This window comes from Falco punctatus (assembly GCF_963210335.1).
Source record: "Falco punctatus genome assembly, chromosome: 7".
NCBI lineage: Eukaryota > Metazoa > Chordata > Aves > Falconiformes > Falconidae > Falco > Falco punctatus.
This window is the reverse complement of record NC_137587.1, coordinates 35,510,019-35,530,776: the sequence shown is the minus strand read 5'-3', so window position 1 is coordinate 35,530,776 and position 20,758 is coordinate 35,510,019. Positions and strand designations below refer to the sequence as shown.

The following is a 20,758-nucleotide window of genomic DNA, read 5'->3' as shown; positions in this document are numbered from 1 at the left end:
TCACATTCATTTCAGAAGCCTTTCTCAACACTGTATTTAATAAAATAACAGACACATAATCTCTTGTGGAGATAACAGGGTGCATCACACAGCTACAGTGCTGCCCATCCTTCACACAACAGGTTGCCAGAATTGTTGAAGTGGCAATAGCCCATCTGAATTAAAATACCTGGAGGGAAGGACACAGGGCCACTCTCTTAAAAAATGCCGTGCGGTGGTGATTCAGCCTGCCCCACGACAGGCAACTACTGCTGCACTTTCAGCTGAACTCCTTCTGACATCTATGAAAATTCTTGAATTTTCTGAATTAGGAGTAACTCACCAAATCGCTGAGCCAGTTGTCATTTAAAGGGTCCAGCTGGCTTGTATGTTAGAGGCACAGCCAGAAGTGCAGAATTCAGGCTCCCACCGAACAGCTAATTGCCAAACAAGGAAGCAAGAAATTAAGAACAGCAAGGGGGGGGGGGGGAACTGTGTTCAAACCCATCATAACTGTTGATACGATGATTAACACCACACAGGCACAATATCTTGGTCCAAGCTTCAAACAACATAACAGTGGATCCACAGCCTTGGTACAGGCTTATTTCTTACTACATGCTACAAGGAACACAAACTACACACGGATGGAATACATTTTGCTCCATTTTGCTCACTACTTAAAATCTGCGATTTAGAAGACTGTTCTGAAAACTTCTCTCTGAAAAAGCTGGTTTAACCGAGTATGTAAAACATAAATAAAAAACCCTTGTATTTGTGCCAGTAAGAAAAAAATCAGAATAATAAAAAGATGCTAAAGTGGAAAAGATGCTATTTTACATAACTTCTAGACTCCATGACAGACAAGTTAAGCAACTCAATTATCCTATGTATGCTCAAATGCTTTCATAGACTAATCAGACCAAACAGAAGCCAAGCTTACAGCACTCACTACAAGGTAGCACATATTTACATGGAGTCAAGGCTGGGAAAACATACAGTTTATGCGACGCATAGACAATTTTTTTCCAGTGGTACATGGATGTATACACTAACGTATAAAATGGATAATAATTTCTAGAACCAAGCAATACAAGTGCAGGGAATGCAAATTTAAAATACATTTACGAGCAATCTATACATACATAAATACACATTTATGACCTAATGAATTTTCTGTTCTCTGCAGAATAGGCCACCCTATTAGAACACCCTAATTATGTTAGAACACCCTAATTATTAGAACACCTAATAGAACACCCAAGAACATCCCCTGCACTGAATAGCATGATGACAATCTTCTGTGTCTGTGACATCAAGAAGTATGGAGAAATGCATGTGTGCTCACAATGAATTAGCATAGCATATTAATTGCTCCCCCCCACCCCAAATATCAATTCCATGATAGCCTTGAGTATTCACTTACCAAGAATAACAGGAGTAAAATAGTGAAATACAGACACCACGTATTAAAAAAAGTTTATTTTTTTAATTTAAAATATTTACAAATAGTTCTGCTTTGTTTATATACAGCCATAAACTAAATTTAAAACTCAAGTTTAAACTTTGGGATTTCAAGAACATGAATTTACTGATGTCAAAATTATCTTCAAGTTACATGGCACACCTTCCCCTGGAACTCTCAGAAGGCATTTTACAGTAAGTTGAGCTGGTAACAGCTACCCATTTCCCAAAGAAGCAGTCCCACCTGCCCTGCGATCTTCCCCTTCAGAAGCTGTTTTGCCTTGAACTACATTATTCTTCTCTAACCCTTCACTGATCAAGTCAGTGAGCTAAACTAGTGAAAAAGAAAATCCCAGAAAGATCAAACAGGTATTAATTGACCTGAACATCATCCTCTGTTAAATAACATGTCCTTACCAACTTTTTGGAGAGGACAAGAAGAAACAGCCTGAAGTTGCACCAGGGGAGGTTTAGATTGAGTATTAGGAAAAGTTTCTTCACTGAAAGGCTTGTCAAGCTCTGGCACAGGCTGCCCAGGGAAGTGGCTGAGTCACCGTCCCTGGCAGTACTTAAAAGACTTGTAGATGTGGCACTTAGGGACACGGTTTAGTGGTGGACTTGGCAGTGCTAGTCTAACAGTTGGACTTAAAGATCTCAAGGGTCTTTTCCACCCTAAATGATTCTACAATTCTATGATAAAACCTGATTTAAGAAAGCTGGACTGAAATGCTATATAAAAAAACCCACAATAATTTTCTTAAGTTTAGCTACTCAAACCAGGGTGAGACTAGACGAACACCAAAAAATGGACACAAAAGGGACAGAAATTCGTCACCTGAAGCTGGTGACGAATAATGTGAATAACCTGGGCTGAAGAATGGAGTAAGACCACTTTTTTGCTTAGCAGCTAACCACAAGACCATCTTAACTGCATTATGAAAGTATACACTTAGAGGTCATAGAAGAAAAGACAGCAGTTTCTCCTGCTTACAACATATGACAACAAAATTTCACATTGGATACCATGGTTTATTTCCTATGCCTTTGACAGACTAACAGCAGACATCCTGAAAAGTAACTCTGCTTCTTATTGCCAGACCTTGATTTCTCCAGCCCAGTCACATGTTGCAAGGAGTGACGGCAAGACTGGGTGAAATATTGCACTCACACAAGCTTCTTTATGTGCAGACAAAGTGCGAATAATCCTAGCAGTATGATAGTTGTAGAAAAACACTTTGCCGTCTGAACTTCCTGTCACCAAAAGCGTTCCATCTGGAGAAAATTCACAGCCCACTGCATATCCTTCCACCTGTGAAAATCAATAACAGTGTAACTCCTGATGCTGATTAGATAAAGTTCATTGTGGTATACTTAAAATGAACACAGTACCAAAAATAAATAATTGTATCTTTAAATAAATATACACTAAGGACTTCTCCAGGTGTTTATTAAGACACAGCTATAACACAAACTTATTTAATCAAGTTATTAAATATTCATAAAGTCTTCTAATGACTATTTTCTTGAGGGTGTATATGATTCAAAATAGACTGGCACACAGGAAAGCAAACGAAGCCAATTAATATCTATCACTGATTTATAATCAAACACTATTAGCAGACACATTGAAAAGCACAGGTACTTGGCAATCTATCTTCCTTCTAGACGTGGATAATAAGTTCCCAGTGAAGAAGGATACCTTATGTCCTTCATATCTTTTCTTTTTGTTGATTCGGTAAGGTCGCTGGGCAGAAAACAAAGCCATGTAGTTCCCATTCGTCTGAGCAACAAACACAGAATCTTTTGGGTGCAGAGTCAGACTTGGGCAAGTGTAACGCTCCTGGAAATAATTGTAAAGTTTTGTTTATGAAACTAAAGATTGGTGCAAATGATTCAGGTTATCTTTAGCACATTTGAAAGACCGTAGAAGGCAAGGTGTATGTAAGTCATCTCCCCAGTATACATTATACAGAGGTACTTAACTCATTACAATCCACTGGAAGTCTTACACCAAGGCAAATATTAAATCAAATCTGTACCCTGTTTTCCTAGGAACTGACCAAAATCCCATCTTCCTCTGAACATTATACTGCAGAACAGCTGCACAGAAGTAACTCCAACTTGATGGTACTCAATCATCCTCTTCCAGCCCAGGGAAGACTGAAGTTTGATTGTGAAAGTGAATCCTCTTCTCCCATTATCCCTTCCTCCCTCCACAGCCATACTGTGCCTTCCATGCTACTTTGTACAGTTCTCAAGTCCTCCATCCTCTCAGTTCTGGCCACACTGACAGTAATAGAAATCGCTCCATCTAAACAGACACTTTCCCCACCCCACTCTGATGAAAAACAGGAAGGAAAGAAGGGAGGGAAAAAAAAATATTATTATTAGCCTGCTAAGTCAGAAGCTCCTTATGTCAGTGATTTCCCATGTAGACTGCTGCTGGCTGTAAGACCACAAATATCTGCAAAAATTAACAACACCTGGCCTTACTCAAATGTTCCTATTTAAGACTGAATTAAGATTGCTTTCAGAATTCTGCATGCTGACTGCATCAGAAATCAACTGCTCTTGCAAGGCTTCCACCAGGTCCAAACCTCTTCTAGTTGTAGCCTAACCTAAAGACATAGTGCTGAATTTTGATGTCATGAATACAAATTAAGAGAGATTTGGCTGTAGGATGCATTTGCATGTGAAGGACACCTGGCTGACAGTGACCACTGGACACCATGGGTAGAGTGGGAAGAACATCAGACTGGTTTTGTTGTGTGGTTTGGGCGTGATGAACTGGGAAAGAAGTTCTGAGTATTGTAAAGTACTGGGCACAGAAACCCAGAAAAGGTTAGGCAGTGTGCCTTGTTAGGAGGTGCTCTGTGGTGGAGCACTGCATGCTTCTGGGGAGAAACTGGGTCTAACAGTAAGAAATCAGAAAGTACAATGCAATCTGCCAAAGCACTGTGCAGTTACACTGGGTGTACTGTAGTAATGGCTTATTTTAGAGCTTTTAACTATTAATTTGTTAATGCAGATCAAATCCTATTGGGATCCGTTTGGAGAGCTCAGGAGTTCCCTCCCACCTTGAAGGGTTCAAAGGTGAAATTCAGAAAATTGAAGCAGAGTTTCCAAAATCACGACCAAGTTTTGTTTATTGAGAGTGCAGAAAAGGGAGGAAAAAAAGTCCATTTCAGAGATGCTGTAGTCATTTGGCAGGGGATAAGGGGGAAAAAAGTTGGTTTTACCCCTTAATACTGAACCTGACTGGTCTGCAACTCATATATTCATAGCTGCTTCTACTTTTTTTTTTCTATTGCCTATCCAAGATGTTGATCGATTCAGCAGTAGACAAAGACATAACCATGGAAATTGACCTAATGGGATTGTTTCATGTTTATCAACTACATGTCCCTGTCCATAGAGAACTGTTCATTTCAGCCAAAAAGCATCTATATACAATCCAATCATATTATATTACATGGGATATTAGACTTGGGTTTTCAAAGAAGACCCAGGGAGTTGGAATTATCTATTAACTTCCTCGGTAATCTCCTTTGAAGCTGTCAGCCTTCCTAGACAATTTAGTCCATTAAATATCTTGCTTAGGTAGATTACTGAGAGAACTACTGCACCTGCACTGATAAAAGAAAATTTTGCCTCTGTGATTATGCTGTACTAGGTATCTATATGCATGTATCAGGTTGCTATTACTATGCGAATATTAAACTCAATTTGTCAACAGCCCTCATTGCAGCTGATGAAAAATGTATGAAAAATTGTGGGAAAAGAAATGTGGCACTATAGCAACTACTGCCATGCACCACTGGCAAGCCAGAATGACACTGGTGGCCTTGCCTAAATATAGCTTAGATGTCAGTGAATGAGCACAGAGGTGTAAATATTTTTAACACAAGGAGACCTATCAGTCTTCAAGGTCATTTCTTAAGAATAAATATTTTTAGAATATAGAAACAAAGCAAGCCCTCAACTTAAGAGTATTTTATACATCACACAATGATCTTACAGAAAATCAAAAGCTGCCTTTTTTTTATTTATTTTTTTTTACAACATTGACAGGCAAGAAATACTCAGTAATGACCCAAACAAAACTAATTGTTAATCTTACATGAAAAATTTGATTGGAGATTTTCGCAGCACTTTGGAAGTCCCATGCAATAATGGTACGGTCAGCTGAGTCCCGGCTTACTGCATCTGTGCTTGTAAGAAACTCTTTTCCTTCAGGAAGAAAGAGTATATCCAATGTCTGTTGTACTGCAGCTTTGTACACTCTTAAAACCTAGTGGATAAAGAAGTTTGTTACTTTTTGGCAGATTAGAAGAACATGATAACCTGTGTTTTCTCTTTTTTCATTAATAATTCTCTCCAATAAATTATATATTATTTTTAAATGCAAAAAAGTAACTGAATTTTAAATGCTGAAGTACTAGCATACTAAATAGCATGTTATTTTATGTAAAGAGTCCACAATAAAAGAAAGCATCAGTTTATACAATTTATATATACATAGACTTCTGTTATAAATATCCACGGAATTACAGTTACAACCAGAAAGAGATTTGGACAACACAATGTTGTGGAGCTGGGTGTACACAAACTCCCTTCTAATTTTATGAATTCTTCTAGAATCCCTAGAAGAGGAAAGGGGACCTTTGGCAGCAGGCTGGCCAACTTGGTGAAGTAGGTTTTAAACTGAAGGACTTGGCAGGCAGGGTTCAAAGTGGCCGCCCTATGTCATTGCAATCAGCTGGGGAATCAGCCAGGCCAACCAGAGCAGTGACAAATGTTCCTTAGTTGACTCCCAGGATGACAACCAGAAGACCAACCACCTCAAGTGTACGTCCCAGCACCTTTGGTATACGTACAGGCAAACAAAGCAATATTTGGGTCACTTAAAGCTTTGGGTTAACAGAACCTGGTTCTTATGGCTGACTTCAACAACTCAGACATTTGTTGGAAGAACAACACAGCAGCTCATGTCATCCATCAAGTTCCTGGAATGCGTAGAGCACTGCTTCCTCATACAAATGTTAGATGTGCCAACCAGGAATGAGGCACTGCTGGACTTGCTACTCACAAACCCAGAAAACCTCCTCTGTAGTTTCTCGGTTAGCGATAGCCTCGGCTGCAGTGATGACAGTGTTGTGGAGTTTGGGATCCTGCTGAGCATGCTGAAGGTTAGTATGAAGACAAAGGTTTTACATTTTAGAAGAGCGAACTTCAGCTCGCTCAGGGCTCAGTTGGGAAGGATTCCATGGGAAACTTCCATAGAGGATAAAGGAGCTAGCGGGTGCTGGGAGTTTTTCAAGAACACTCTCCTGGAAGCACAAAAACAGTTCACCCCCTTTAAAGATAAGGGAAAGAGGCAGAGCAAGAGACCCCCTCAGCTTAACTGTGAGCTTCTGAGTCTGCTCAGAACGAAGAGAAGAGTACCAGAGGTGGAAAAGCAGACCTACAGGGAGAGAGCGCTACAAGGGCATTGCCAGAGCATGCAGAAATGCAGTCAGAAAAGCAAAGCTCAGCTCGAATTGAAATTGGCCAGGGATGTCAAAAACTACAAGAAAGGGTTCTTCGGGTACAAAAACGACAAATGGAAACAGAAGGAAAATGTTGTCCCAGTGTTACAAAGGAAGGGTGAATTAGTCACCAAGAACGCTAAAAAGACAGAGGTTCTCAATACTTTCTGCACCTCTGCCTTTACCAGCACTGCTGGGCCCCAAGCCTTGAGAACAGAAATCCAGGTTGGTGCAAACATACACACACTGTCAGTGAGGGAACACTTGGTATGTGAACTATTACAGGAGCTTGACCCGTGCAGATCAGTGGGCCCTGAAAATATCCACCAGAGGATGTTAAGAGATCTGGCTGACATCATTGCAAGACTGCTCTCCGTAATCTTTGAGAAGTCGTGGAGATTGGGGGACATCCCAACAGACTGGAAGAAGGCTTAATGTCACCCCCATCTACAAGAAGGCCTTAAAAGAGGATCCAGGAAGTTATAGGCACGTTAGTCTTACTTCAGTACCTGGGAAAGTTATCAAACAATTTCTCCAGGGGCCTATCAAGTCAAATGAAGCACATGATTGGGAAAAGCCACCATGAAATCACCAAGGGCAAATTGTGCTTGACAAACCTGATCACATTCTGTGACAAAGTACCCTGCTCAGTTGAAGCAGGGTGAGCAGTGGACATGGTCTACCCGGATTTCACCAAGGCTTTCAATATCGTTTCCCACAGCCTCTTCCTAGAGAAACTGATGTGCCTACGGTCAAGATAAGTGGTCTGCACAGCAGGTGGGGAACTGGCCAACAGGCTGCACCCAGAGAGTGGTGGTAAATAGCTCCTTCTCAAACTGGCAACCTGTCACAAGTAGGGTCCCTCAGGGATCAATATTGGAACCAAGACTGTATTATATCTTCATACATTATATGGATGATGGGATAAACTGCACCCTGATGAAGTTTGCTGATGATACCAGACTAAGTGGGGAATTGGATGCTTTGGAAGGAAGAGTCACCCTGCAGAAAGACCTGGATAGACGGAAGAGTGAGCTAACAAGAAACTTATAAGGTTCAACAAGTGTAAGGTCTGGCACCTGGGAAAACATAATCCAGGAGTGCAGAACAGGCTGGGATCCACCTGGCTGGGGAGCAGCTCTGTGGAAAGAGACCTGGGGGTCCTGGTGGACAACAAGCTGACAGCATGCTGCTGCAGCAAAGCAAGCCAACAGGATGCTGGGCTGCATCAACAAGGGCATCACCAGCAGAGATAAAGAAGTCATTACCCCACTCTACTCTGTGCCTCTCAGGCCATACCTGGAATTCTGTGTTCAGTTTCAGTCCCCACTATACAAAAAAGACATGGGCAGGCTGGAGGGGGTCCAGAGAAGGGCCATAAAGACGATCAAATAGCTGGGTAGCCTGCCGTATGAAGAAGGGCTGAGAGAACTGGGTTTGTTCAGCCTTGAGAAAAGAAGGTTTAGGGGAGGACTTATCACCCTGTTCCAGTATACAAAGGGTGGCTACAAAGAAAATGGCAAGTTGCTTTTTACAAGGGGTTGGGGTCTTATAGAAAAGAGACGAGGGGTAATGGGTACAATTTACTCCTGGGGAGATTCCTATTGGACACGAGGAAAATTTTTCACAATGAGAACAACCAGTCATTAGAATAATCTCCCCAGGGAAGCTGTAGATTCCCCAATGTTGGACACAACATTCAGCTGGACAGGGTGCTGGGCCATCTGGTTTAGACCGTGCTTTTCCCATAGAGGTTTGGAACAGATGATTCTTGAGGTCCCCTTCCAACATGGTATTCTATGATTCTGTGATTGAACTTGGAACACTGAGGATCAGTCTGAGGATCTCTCCTTCTTCCTTCCAGGAAACTTCAGAAGTGTAAGTTTTTGGTCTTTTTGTTCTCAAAATTTTCAGCTAGTTATAAAGCCAGAGAAAAGAAAGCAATTAGGTTAGTGGGGATTTGGGACTTACAGGTATGAAAAGGACACAGCAGGAAATGAATATGCTTGTTCATCATTCTGGACTTACGTATAAATCACTGTTTATGACTAGGAATGAGTAGACTTGGTGAATCTGCCAGTCCCATGCTGCTGAGTCATTGCCTAATTTGCAGTTGGTGAGACCCCACTGTCAGGACCATACAGCAAGGGTGCAAAGCTGGCATGCTCAGTTAGAAACTGCCTGTGGGGCCAACACGGACATGCTCAGCCAAAGGGTACACCATGCACCCTGCAGCAGATACCTCAATCCCATGAAAAACTCAGTCTGACACCTTCTCTTGAAAAAGGAAACCCAAGCAGAGCTTGCTCTTTTCAAGTGCTTCCAGAGAGGGAGGGATGAAAGTGACAGGAGTGCTGCTGTCAAACAGTTTGGTGCTTTAAGGACTCAGCCAGGATCCTGTCTTTGTCTACAGGGATTCAGTCCCACACCTCCCACCTCATCTGCCTACCAGCTGTCCTGGCAAGAGGCAGTCTGTTGCTTCTGCTAAAGCAGTGGTCTTTTCTGTCACTCTGCTGAAAATGCAGGGCAGCAGGGAGAGTCATCAATACTTCAAAGCACATCTGGACTCAGGAGTAAATAATATGGCTCATCCACTAGGTCCCATCACGTAATTAATACATATGAACATTCTCTACAGAAGTTTTTGATGTAAAAGGAAATAACAAAGTTCCCAAAACAAACAAAAAAAAACCCCAAAACCAAAAAAACCAACAACAAAACAAACAAAGTTCCTAAATCTAGATCCTCTTTCAGGGCTTATACCAAAGTGGGTTGGATCCATGCAGAAATAGGTCCTCAGCCACAGGATTCTGAATATTTTAACAGCCTCTGAGCTGGATCTTAAAAAAAGTAAGAGATTTTGAACTATTTAAGGAATCTATGAACACTTTGAATTTCTTTTCTTTCCACCTTCCTTCATGAAATTCTGCATCTATGTTGTCTACTTTAAATTTTGCAAATCAATACTTTCACTTTCTTTTCTCTGATTTGCCTCCAGTGAAGAGAAACTTCAAGGCAAGTGGCCACATCAAAGCAATCCATCTCTCTGATTGTGGTGATCCTTAAAACTAGGACACTGGAAAACTCCTAGTTCTTAATATATAAATATATCTCTCTCTTTTTCTTTCCAAGATAGCTAAAACGTAGCAGCCTGCACTTCGAACAGGGTGTTCAGACGTTAGTCCTCCTTCTAATGTCACCAGAAGAACCAAAAGCAGAGTGCTCCAAGTATTTTACTGAAACAGTTCCCAATTTTGTGAGGCATTTCAGTGCCTACCTTATACCTGTAACACAGCAGGTGACTACTGACTTCAGGGTCCAGACCTTTTACAGTTACTGTAAGCACATATATTTTTTTAAAATAATTTTCAGGTGTCACAGTGAAATATCCTGGATTATACCTCTGGTTTGTACTTTAACCAATAAAAGAAAAATAATTTCAAGCATTGAACACAACATGAGAACTTCTTGATTTCTTGCCTCAATCTCAAAAATCTATGACTGTTTGGAAATGCTCAGAACTAGCTGACCCTGCTTTAGGGTAGTGATATACTAAGATTATCTCCCAAGAGCCCTTCCAGCTTTGCTTTCTGTGATCCAGCATGTGGAAAGATGGCAGCAGCAGCTGCTCCAATTGCTTCTCACAGGCTCTGTGAAATGTACAGTTTAGAAACATGATGTTTGCATTCAGTGAAGTCCTCAGTCATGCAAGCACCCTACACTCCCTGTAATAACATCAACTAGATTTAAACCTGCAGAATCAAAAACTGGCACACTTTTCAGCAATCTGCCTGAATTTTGAAGATAGTGAATATATAAACGTGTTACTTGCTCTCATCAGGATTTTCAGCCTAGGAACCCACATAATACACAAAGCAATTAAATTTGTAAAGCCAAAAGTGATATTTGCATGTTTATAGCCTCCACTTTCTCTACAGAGAAATCACCATGCATAGCTCTGTCTTCACAGCATTATAAAAGGAAGTCCATAGTTCATTAGTAAAGTAGAAATTCAAGCTATGTTGTAGGAGCAAAAATAAAAATAAAGCCCAAACTAAAAAAAAAACAAAAAACCAACAACAACAACAAAAAAAACCCAAAACACAACAACAAACCTACAAAATATAAAAGCTGCCTGGAATGAGAAATGGAAAACCATACAGAAACAGCTGTATATAGAAAAAGACAGCTGTAGGAACTGCATGAGAACTGAAATGAAAGTTAAATTGAGAGGAGGGGACATAAAAGGCGACTGAAGGAGGCAGCTACTTAGCAGCAGGCACTTCACAGAAGTGACAAGTCCTAGCCAGAGAGTCAGCAACATCAGAGTGTGGAGCAGCACAAACACATAGAAGCACGGACAGAGAAGCAGAAACAAAGGCCAGTTGGTGCTGGGAAATGAAGAACCACCATATAGAGCAATAAGTGATCATAAAGTCCCAAACAGTGAGTCACAATAGTGATTCTTTAACATTTTCTTATTTTAAATATTAAAAACTGAGACATACTATTCGGGTCTTCATCTTCTAAAAAAAAAAAAAACCACCCTTGTGACATGTATGTAGGTACAAGGGGTTAGGTTTAGATTTGGGACTTACTTTTAACAGGTTTTGGAGCAACAGACATCTCTCAGTAAGGAAAAAGAAGATATTGTGAAGCTGGTAATGTGCATATACTTTTAACTTATTAAATCCTGTTGGGCTCTTAATAAACTGCCACTGTCTATTTAAACATTTTCAGTGCTAATCATTAAATATATTTGCTTGTCTGTTATTTAATATCTAACAAAATTGCCTGTGTATCTTAGCTCTGCAACAGAAAACTTTTACAAAAAATCAGTACAAAAGACCATCTTTTTCTATATGTTTCATACATACCTCAGAAAAAACATGCTGTTTAATCTTCAAACCACATAGTAAGAACTGACTCAGAGAACAATAAATTAATGCTTTGAATAGCAGTTGGGAACTTGATATACATAGTATTTAAATTCCCCTATAAAGAGAGCTTTCAAAAAATAACCAATTGCAACACCCTTGCTCAGAAAAGTACTCATAATTAAACCTGCTTTGTTCTACCTTAGACAATTAATTCATGACATGCCTGAGGAACCTGCCTGGGGAAAGCACCAGTTTCCCTGCCCTGCTGGCTTTAGTTTGTTAATAACAGCTTTTGCTCTTTTTCTATTTGCAGATTTATCACCCATAAGCACTAGAAAATCACAGTCCACTTCTTCAAGCTAAGCATTTTCTGGACATAAAAGAAATAATTTCAAAGGAAGGCCTAATAGGTTCTGGTGTCAACACAATCCAACATAATAATAAAGCTTCTTCACTGTGGCAAGAGTTCATGGCTGCAGGCATTTGACAAGAAAGGTAATTTAAGCAAATTAAATCAATTTCAAACAGGTTCTTATGGTTCTGGTGATTTGAAAAGCATGCTGTAATGCTGAATTCAAGGTACATATTTCAGATGGGTGTTCTATAATAATTCTCTGCATAAAGCACATGGCTGGTATTTTGTTTGTCAAGAAAAGCTCAAAGCCTCCACACAAGCAATTCAAAAGCTGCTGCTCGCTCCAGCTCTATGATGGTCACCCATAACTTATGTGCACTGCACCTTTCTAAAATCCCCTCAAACTTTATGCAAGTGATCAGAAAGAAGTGTGCTTTTATATTGGCCTGAACATCAGGAGATCAGGTCTCAAAACAAATCTAACAGGCAGTCTGGATGGTCATGGAAAAAAGCCTTAATCAGTTAGTGCCATAGTTTCCAACCTGTAAAAATGGCCATATTTTTTCTTCCACTTCTTGTTCTAACTTTTTAGATCAAGTGCTTTGGCATGAAACTGCCTCTTCCTCATGGCATTTTGGGTAATTAATAGAATGGCGGACTGATCTAAGTTTCCCCTGTGAAACAGTACTACACCATTACTAGTAATAAAAAGAGCATTTTAACTTAAAAGGAAGTTTATTTTGGCACAATATACAAGCAATATACATCTACTGCACTACAAGCTATTTGTGTTTATCTATTCTAGAGAGTAAGGTGTTGACGCAGATGACTATTATTTGCTTTTTAGCTACGTGCACCCAACAAAAACACAACCATGTGACAAATCCAATTTATGTCTCTAATCTCCATCTGAAAACTTTAATGGCAATTTTAATCAAAACACATGGCAATATCATAGACAAGAAGATCAAGCATGCTACAGTCTTCTGTTCTTCTAAAGTCTTTTGACATGACTGCTGTATTTCTCTTTATGTAATGGAAAAAGATTGTTTTGCTTTTCTGTTTAAGTTTTTTTCTGTTTGTTCCGTTTTCAGACACAGCTCAAGATTATCAAGGGGTCTTAAGAATAATTAAAAGGAAAGGGAGACTGATTAAAATGAAGAAGTGGTTGAGCTTAATCTGGTATTGATCTATAAGACTTTAGGTATGAACAGTGTACACTGGTGTTTTTTTAAAGTCACTTTCCAATTGCTTGAGAAGGCACAAGAATCTTGTGATGGAAAGTATCAACCAGTTATTAGGAAAAAAAATACATTTTCCCATCAGATTTTGTATGTAAAATTATTTCCCCATCTCAAATAGGATAAGAAGTGAAATCTGTATATAGGAAACAGACAATCAACATCTGAGATACAGATTGGCTTTTCTTTGAGGAGCAATAATCAAGGACTTTTCAGTACAGAAATGAGACAACCAAAGGGAATATGAAAGAATTAGAGATAAAATCTGAGAGGTATGGAGAAGGTGAACAGTTTCTTTCACTATAAGAATTTAGAATCCAAGCTAACAGAAGGCAGCTTCAAAACACACAGAACAAGATGCTGTGTTGCACAATACAGATAGAATTTGAATTCCTTGCTACAGGCCATTGCAAAGGAAAAAAAAAATATCAAGAACAACCAGTTCCACAGCATGAAAACTTAAAGAGAGCCATGAAAGACAAAGACGCTATCTGTGGTGCAGGAAGCCCCTAAACTGTAATGTCAAAAGACCTAGGTAACCATTGCTGGCAATTGTGCTGAAGAAGTTTGCTGTGCTTTCATATTCTTGTTTTTCAAAAGCATACTGGCTGCTGCTGGGGGTGTAAAATTTGTCTAGAAATGGGCTGAAACCAGAACAGCTATACTCTGACAGCTTCTCACTCAAACACTCCAGAAGGAGGCATGTTTTGTTCCTGGCCCATTTCACTCTCTCCAGGAGCAGTTGCTCCAGGAGAGATTGTTTGCACAGACAGGTCTATGATTCTCATCTGCAATACCACTGTATGAGGTTTCCAAATAAACACAGTAGGACTGCTCATGTATGTGATACAGCCACAGAAAATGTGCCTTCACACTCAGAAAAAGGACCCCTGAACGTTAACATTTAAAAAAAAAAAAAATGCCATTGCACAAGTAAAAATGTACCCCCACCGTATTTCTTTAAAATTTTGTTCATAGATTCAGGAAGGATTTCTCTGACTGTGAAAAGAATAACTTTAGTTTTCTGTAGGACTGAATAAATCATCTTATTTTAATTACATTGTTCTTCCTAACACCACCAGTACATGACAATGTATTGGCTGTTACTATAGAAACCAGAAGTGCAAGTAGTTCCACCAATTTCTACAGCCTTTTTTCATATTTATATGCTATCCAGAGACAAATTCATTAGGTCTCCTAAATACATGCTACTTAAAATGACTGCATCTCATCTGAAAGAAACTGCAATAGAATGTTTCCAAGGAAACAAATGCACTGCACTTACACTCTAAATTTATTAATTTTTTTAAACTGTGCTTTAATGACTTAGGCTTATTTCTTTTATAAACACGAGTATGGAGAAATAGCTCAATAACATAACAAGCATCTCTCATATTTTCTTTTTAAGCATAAAGCTATAGATAATAGTTGCAATATTGTAGCTAAACAATGTTCAGTCCACAGTAACAAACCAAGATGGGGGGGGAACCCTGCTGTTACTCTGCCTTTGCCTCTGTTAATAATAAAAATTCTGTAGTGTGTTTCTAGACTAATTTTAAAAGCTCAAAATAACTACTTCCACAATTTTTCTAGTTAATTTGTTCTAAGCTTATAAGACCGCAGTTTCAAAAACAGGAGTTTTATGTAAATCTTCAAATCTAAGTTTTCCTTAAATTTGTCTATCACCCCAAGATTATTCATCTGTTTTGAAACCTTCTTTATACCCTGAGAAAACATTATTAGTCCCAAAAGGCTGGACCTTTCTATTCATTTGTACTCTTCCCATTTCTAATAAGTCATTGCTATTTTTCCTCCATGACATTTTTTCCCCCTGAAAGTGCTAGCACGATACTTTCTGTAATACATATTTTTTGAAAAATAAATGTTGTCTCCATTTGGAGTTGTGCCTGATCTCCCCTTTAGCTAAATACCTAGGTTACTCCCTGCCTTCTCCAGCTTTAATTGCTCTATCAAAGTCCAAAATCATAGAGTGATATCAAGTAAGCTTCATGCAATCAACCATTGCTTAACTCCTATAACCTTTTTTTATATATCATTTCTTTTATTTCTATATCTGTAACTAATCTTTCTTTCAAAGTCTGTTCTGTGGCTGTGTCAGGTCACACTATACTGGGTCTCCGCTGCCTGATGCCCTTCCTCTCCTTCCCTCACCGTTTAACATAAGCAGTGGATTTGCATTTCTGGAGGTCCAAATGCTTAAACTATTGCTTAAAGATCATAGCCACAGCTCTGTCACCTTCCACTTAGTCTTTCTCCAGATTACTGCATGGTGCTTTGACAGGACTCGCTGCTCCGACAGCTAAAGCAGATAGCTCTTGCCAAAGCTCCAATGGGCCTCCGTGGTTTATAAGACAGAACACAGACACGAACATCAACAGACAGGAGATCAAAACCAAAATACATCCAACAGATGAATGAAGTATTCTTCTATTTTTTACAGAGTCCAAAAAACTGTTAGTGATCTCCTTACCTCTGAGTTCCTTGTGGTTTTGCATGCACATGATAAAGAACCAGTTCCTGAACGCTTACAAAATGTTAAGAGTTTCATCAATCACAGCAGAATATAAATAAAAGGTAAAATATGTAAAACTCAAAAATAATTATATGGATACATTTAAAAAATTTAAATTAATACCTTCAGATACAAGTTCTTGAGCGCTGTATGTCCTTTCAGCAGGGCTAATAGCATCCCTGCCTTACACTATGCAAAACCTTGGTGACATGTATATAAATCTTTTCAACTCAGTTTGACAATTCAGTCAGGATAAAAAGAACTTCAGCTACTTAACAGTACTACCAGTACAACACAGTTACAGTTGTAGTCTTGTTCTGACATTACATCTGTGTAAGCTTAGAAACCCAATTTAAAAAGAAAAAAAATTTACCTGTAATCATATTTTCTTTTGTGAACATGATAAAGTCCTTATTGCTAAGCTAAAGGATACAAGTCTCAACCCTTTGTTCTCTTTGGTATTTCAAGGAATATTAAAATTTCAGGTAGAATGAGTGGTTCAAATATATATTGTCTCCTGTCTGAAAAGCTAATGTAGATTGCCCAAAACAAAGTGACTGTAATTCAACCAGTTTATGCTGAACACCTTAAGAAATTCTTCCACAGCTCAGGGAAAGGGACTACTTCTAAAATACATAACTACATTAAGGTCTCAGTGTTATTGCATAATTATTTTACAGGGTTTTTCTAGGTTCAACTCTGAGGTCCAAAGACCCCATGGGGTCCGTTCAGTATGATGCTCTCTCCTTGGTTGACACTGCAGACATATTTTTTTTTAATATAAAAAAAGCATAACAGCTTACTTCCAAGTTTTCTGGTCTTTTCATAACATCTCTATAAACATTCTCAAAATGTTTCATAAATTTAATCAATTTATTATACAGCAATATAAGATCTTCAGAATGATCTTTTCAGCATAGAAGCAAAACTGTGTTTAACACGAACATAAAGAACTACCACTATAATAAATCTCTACACACTATTCAACTGAGGGGTTTATTCTCTTTTTTCCCCCCAGGCTTTGATTACTTGTCTGTGTAATTTTGAGATGCCTTTACATTTCACTAACCAGTTAACAAGCTGTTTCATCCATTAATTTCTGAAATATATTGTTTAGCTTTATGTTGAGGATTTTAACTTGCTTATTGATCTTTCATTCTTTATCTTGCTCAATACTCAATGTAACATTTGAAATCATTTTGCCTATTTGCTCAACAGAACATGGATAGCAATAAATGTCTTTCAACTTTTTTTTTTTTTTTAGATCTACCTTTCTGATTAATAGCCTACTGTATATTTCTCAATGTTTTAGTAGCTGAAAGGCTGCCTCAAACCTATATTCATTTTCTCTGGACTTAGAAATCCAATTTTTATATCACATTCAATACATGAATAAATATTAGTAATTTATGCTCATAAATTTATGCTCCACTTAAAAATGGGTTGCACATCAAAAAAGTGAGATTTGTAAAGTACTAATTTGGAAAAATACCACTATTAGCTATTCTACATCATTTTCTATCAGCAGAAAGCACCAATGTGGTACATTGGCATAAAGCAGCCCATTTCAACCACTGCATGTATGTGTAATTTTTTGTTATTAGTCATTTTCTCTACCTCTGTGAAGCCTAATGCTTTGCTCTGAATTTCCACCAAAAATTCCCTCATTTCCTGATATACAATTATCATTTTACCTCCCATAGTCACATTTAAGATGTACAAGTGGGTAGCCTGTTAAAACACAGGAGTATATCCTAAACAATGACCTCAGAAATTGAATTACCAGCGAATGCTGAAATTGAGTTTTCAATGTGCAATGAGTAACAAGATTCAAGCTCTTGATTTAGGATGCTCACTCTATTGACAGAATATGCTGCAAAGCCTGAAAAGGCTATCGGGAGTATGATGATGGGAACAAAATAATCATTAGTTCACTCACACATCATTGCAAGCTGAATGACAGGTTAACACACTTGAAAGAACAGGCAAAACAGGAAAATCTTCTAATGAATTGGGATGAAAGAACTTGAAAGATATAAATGTTGTTTGCATCAAAACTGAAATGAAGTAGCAAGAGGCCTCAGACATCTATTTCAGTTAAGAGCAAATGACACTTGTTAGAACAGGACAAGTTTCAAATTATTGGCCAGGACACTTTATTCAATCTTGAATTTGGCCATAAAAGCATAAGATGGAAAAGACAGCATTCTGTTTTTATCTTGTGAATATAGATAACAGTATAAGCTGAAAGCAGGAATATCCGAACAATTATTTGAATCCCCTCAAACTAGGGAGAAGCAGACATGAGGTACTGATGACATTGATGATTCATGTCAAACCAACATACTGTCCTACTGAGAGTATGAAATGTAACTACGCTATTTTGCAGTAACAATGCATAGGTGATACTCGCCATTCTGCAAGAAGCCATAAGCAATGAAAAGAGTTGATATTTTTCTCCCTTTTCTCCACACTTAGCTATGACTATCCTTGTTCACTCCATACACACCCAGTCTTTCAGATTTTAAAACCAATACAAATGTAGGTGTCTAACAGTCTACACCTATCACTGAGCTACAGCTACCCCAAATGGGGAAAAAAAAAAATCACAAGGATAACAGAAGCTCCCACCCCCTTTTTGGAAAAAGTAAGAGAATAAACCACACTGCTGCTTTAGACAATCACAGTACACACAAAATTATGGCTTTCAAATAAGCAAATATATCAAACAAACAAAAAAAGGATCAATATCCGTTACCAGGCTAAACCCAAGCCTTCCACTTTATAATGTGATTAGACATTGCTTGTTTTTAAAATTCATATTCCTCATGCACTACTTAATTGGCTAGAGTTTTCCAACTCGTGAAGTTTTACATTAATAGAATTGTTTCCCAATGAACAAAGCAGGTAACAGCTTCTAAAAACTCCCAGCGATAACCCAGTACAGGAACTATGAAAAAGAAGTAGGCTGGGATTTTGTTTTACCAAGCCTAAAACCTTTCCTATTTTACCTGTCAGAATACACATTAATTCACTTATTCTCTGGGAATGTAATTTTTTTTCCCCTGTAATACAGTGGGATGTTTCCGTTATCTGTTCATCTGTTCGTTACCATCAGCTTATGGACATAAGTTACACACAAACTTTCTAAATACTGGAGTGTCCTGCAGGTACAGAGACAACCAAACCACTGTGTGCATTCCTCAGTGAGCAACAGCTCTCTAAGGCAGGTGCCAGGGCTGGAGCCTCAGCATTGCAAAAATGAGTGTATAGTTAGTCACTGAGATGATAATGCATTATTCCGCTAGTCTCATTTTTGCTTTGGATAGCATTCTGGCCACAGAACGTGCGGCCTTTTGAGAAACCACATCATAAGATGCAATCAAAGGATGTCACAGCATGCGATGCTATAACATACTGCACACAACAGCAACATTCTCAGTCCAAAAGGAAAAACTGGCAACAGTATTAAAAGCGTAGAGGGAATGGCCCATGGAAAGACAAATATCCCATTGTACCCATGTGAAAAAGTCACCATGCCCAGATCAGTAAGTATGGATTCAAAAAAGTCAGGCAGTAAAGCATAAAGATACAATAAAACACTGTTTGAATGTCATAAAGATCATATACTGCCTAATTAGCAGAAAACATGAGGGCTAGTTTAGACAATGTATAGTCAAATTAATAAAATGTTAATTATTCATGTTCCTATTCCACACAGATATAAATGGTTTTTAAGGTCTCTGTCCTCTAGAAATGAATCACAGATGTCACCTAAAGCATTCACTACTGGCTCTGCATGCAGACACACACAAGCTTATGTGCCATCCCCTGCAACCTACACAAAGGTGACCCCAAGCATAACTGTTATTTCTTATAACTGTGCAGTTGGTAAAATACTGAAAACTGCAGGTTTCCTCTGTGATTTTGCCAGATGTAGTTTACACAAAAGTTACTATATCTGAACATCACTTCAAGCCAGGCTACTGGTAGCCAGAATTACAGAGGGTATGAATGGGTAGGCTGTTAAAGTCCAGAGTTTATCAGTACAGATTTGCTCCTTTGCCTTCTTACAATGCCTTTGAGAAAGGACAACACCTCACAAACTGCATAGTGCCCCTTATCTTTTCATCTTCTACTGCAACCTCCATCTCAACACGTCTGCTCCTCACTGCAATAATGCCTCATGTAAACTATGTTCTACATCTCTCTACTTACCTTCTCCCTATTCCAGCAACACTGTACATTAGTGAAGGACACCTGGTTCCTCTCTATTGCTGCTTTTCAGGAATGCTTTTCCAGGACTCTTCAAGACAATATTGCCCCTTTGTCAACCAGCGAACTCCAGTCTTGTAGCACCAAAACGCATGTATTTCTGTGGGAGGCATCTCCTGTGGAACAGCAAGCTAAGGTGGCTGGCAAAATTTGGCAACCACAGCCTGGGATGCACATGCTGCAGTCCAGGTTAAGAAGCACATGCTGTCCCATACCTGCTCCTGTCCACAAGAAACTGTTTTGTGAATCTATATTTACACAGGCCTGAACTACAACCAAGTTTGCCAGACATATCAATTAACAGTTTGGCTGTGGTTGAGCTGAGGCACCACCAGAATTCAAAACCTGAAAGGACGGACCTCCTTTAAGAGATGAACACATTTATTGTCTTCGTTGCTTGGAATAGAATACTGCTTGATACCTCGTCTGGTACCAAGGGAAAGCACTAATGAAACTGGCATTTCACAAGGGGAAAAAAGGACCAAGAACAGCATTTTTCAAGC

General features: G+C 38.9%; 1 protein-coding gene across 2 annotated transcripts in view; it reads right to left on the bottom strand.

The window, feature by feature from the left end:
• Positions 1 to 1,450: 1,450 nt before the first annotated feature.
• WDR25 (WD repeat domain 25) overlaps positions 1,451 to 20,758 on the bottom strand; it is a 65,199-nt gene continuing 45,891 nt past the window's right edge. For both annotated transcript variants that reach the window (XM_080394610.1, XM_080394609.1), the window contains 3 exons: positions 5,564 to 5,734; positions 3,143 to 3,283; positions 1,451 to 2,752 (listed from right to left, as the gene is read on the bottom strand). In XM_080394610.1, the coding sequence (XP_080250736.1) occupies positions 2,531 to 2,752; positions 3,143 to 3,283; positions 5,564 to 5,734 (534 nt within the window). In that variant the 3' untranslated portion in view covers positions 1,451 to 2,530. The remainder of the gene's footprint in view (positions 2,753 to 3,142; positions 3,284 to 5,563; positions 5,735 to 20,758) is intronic.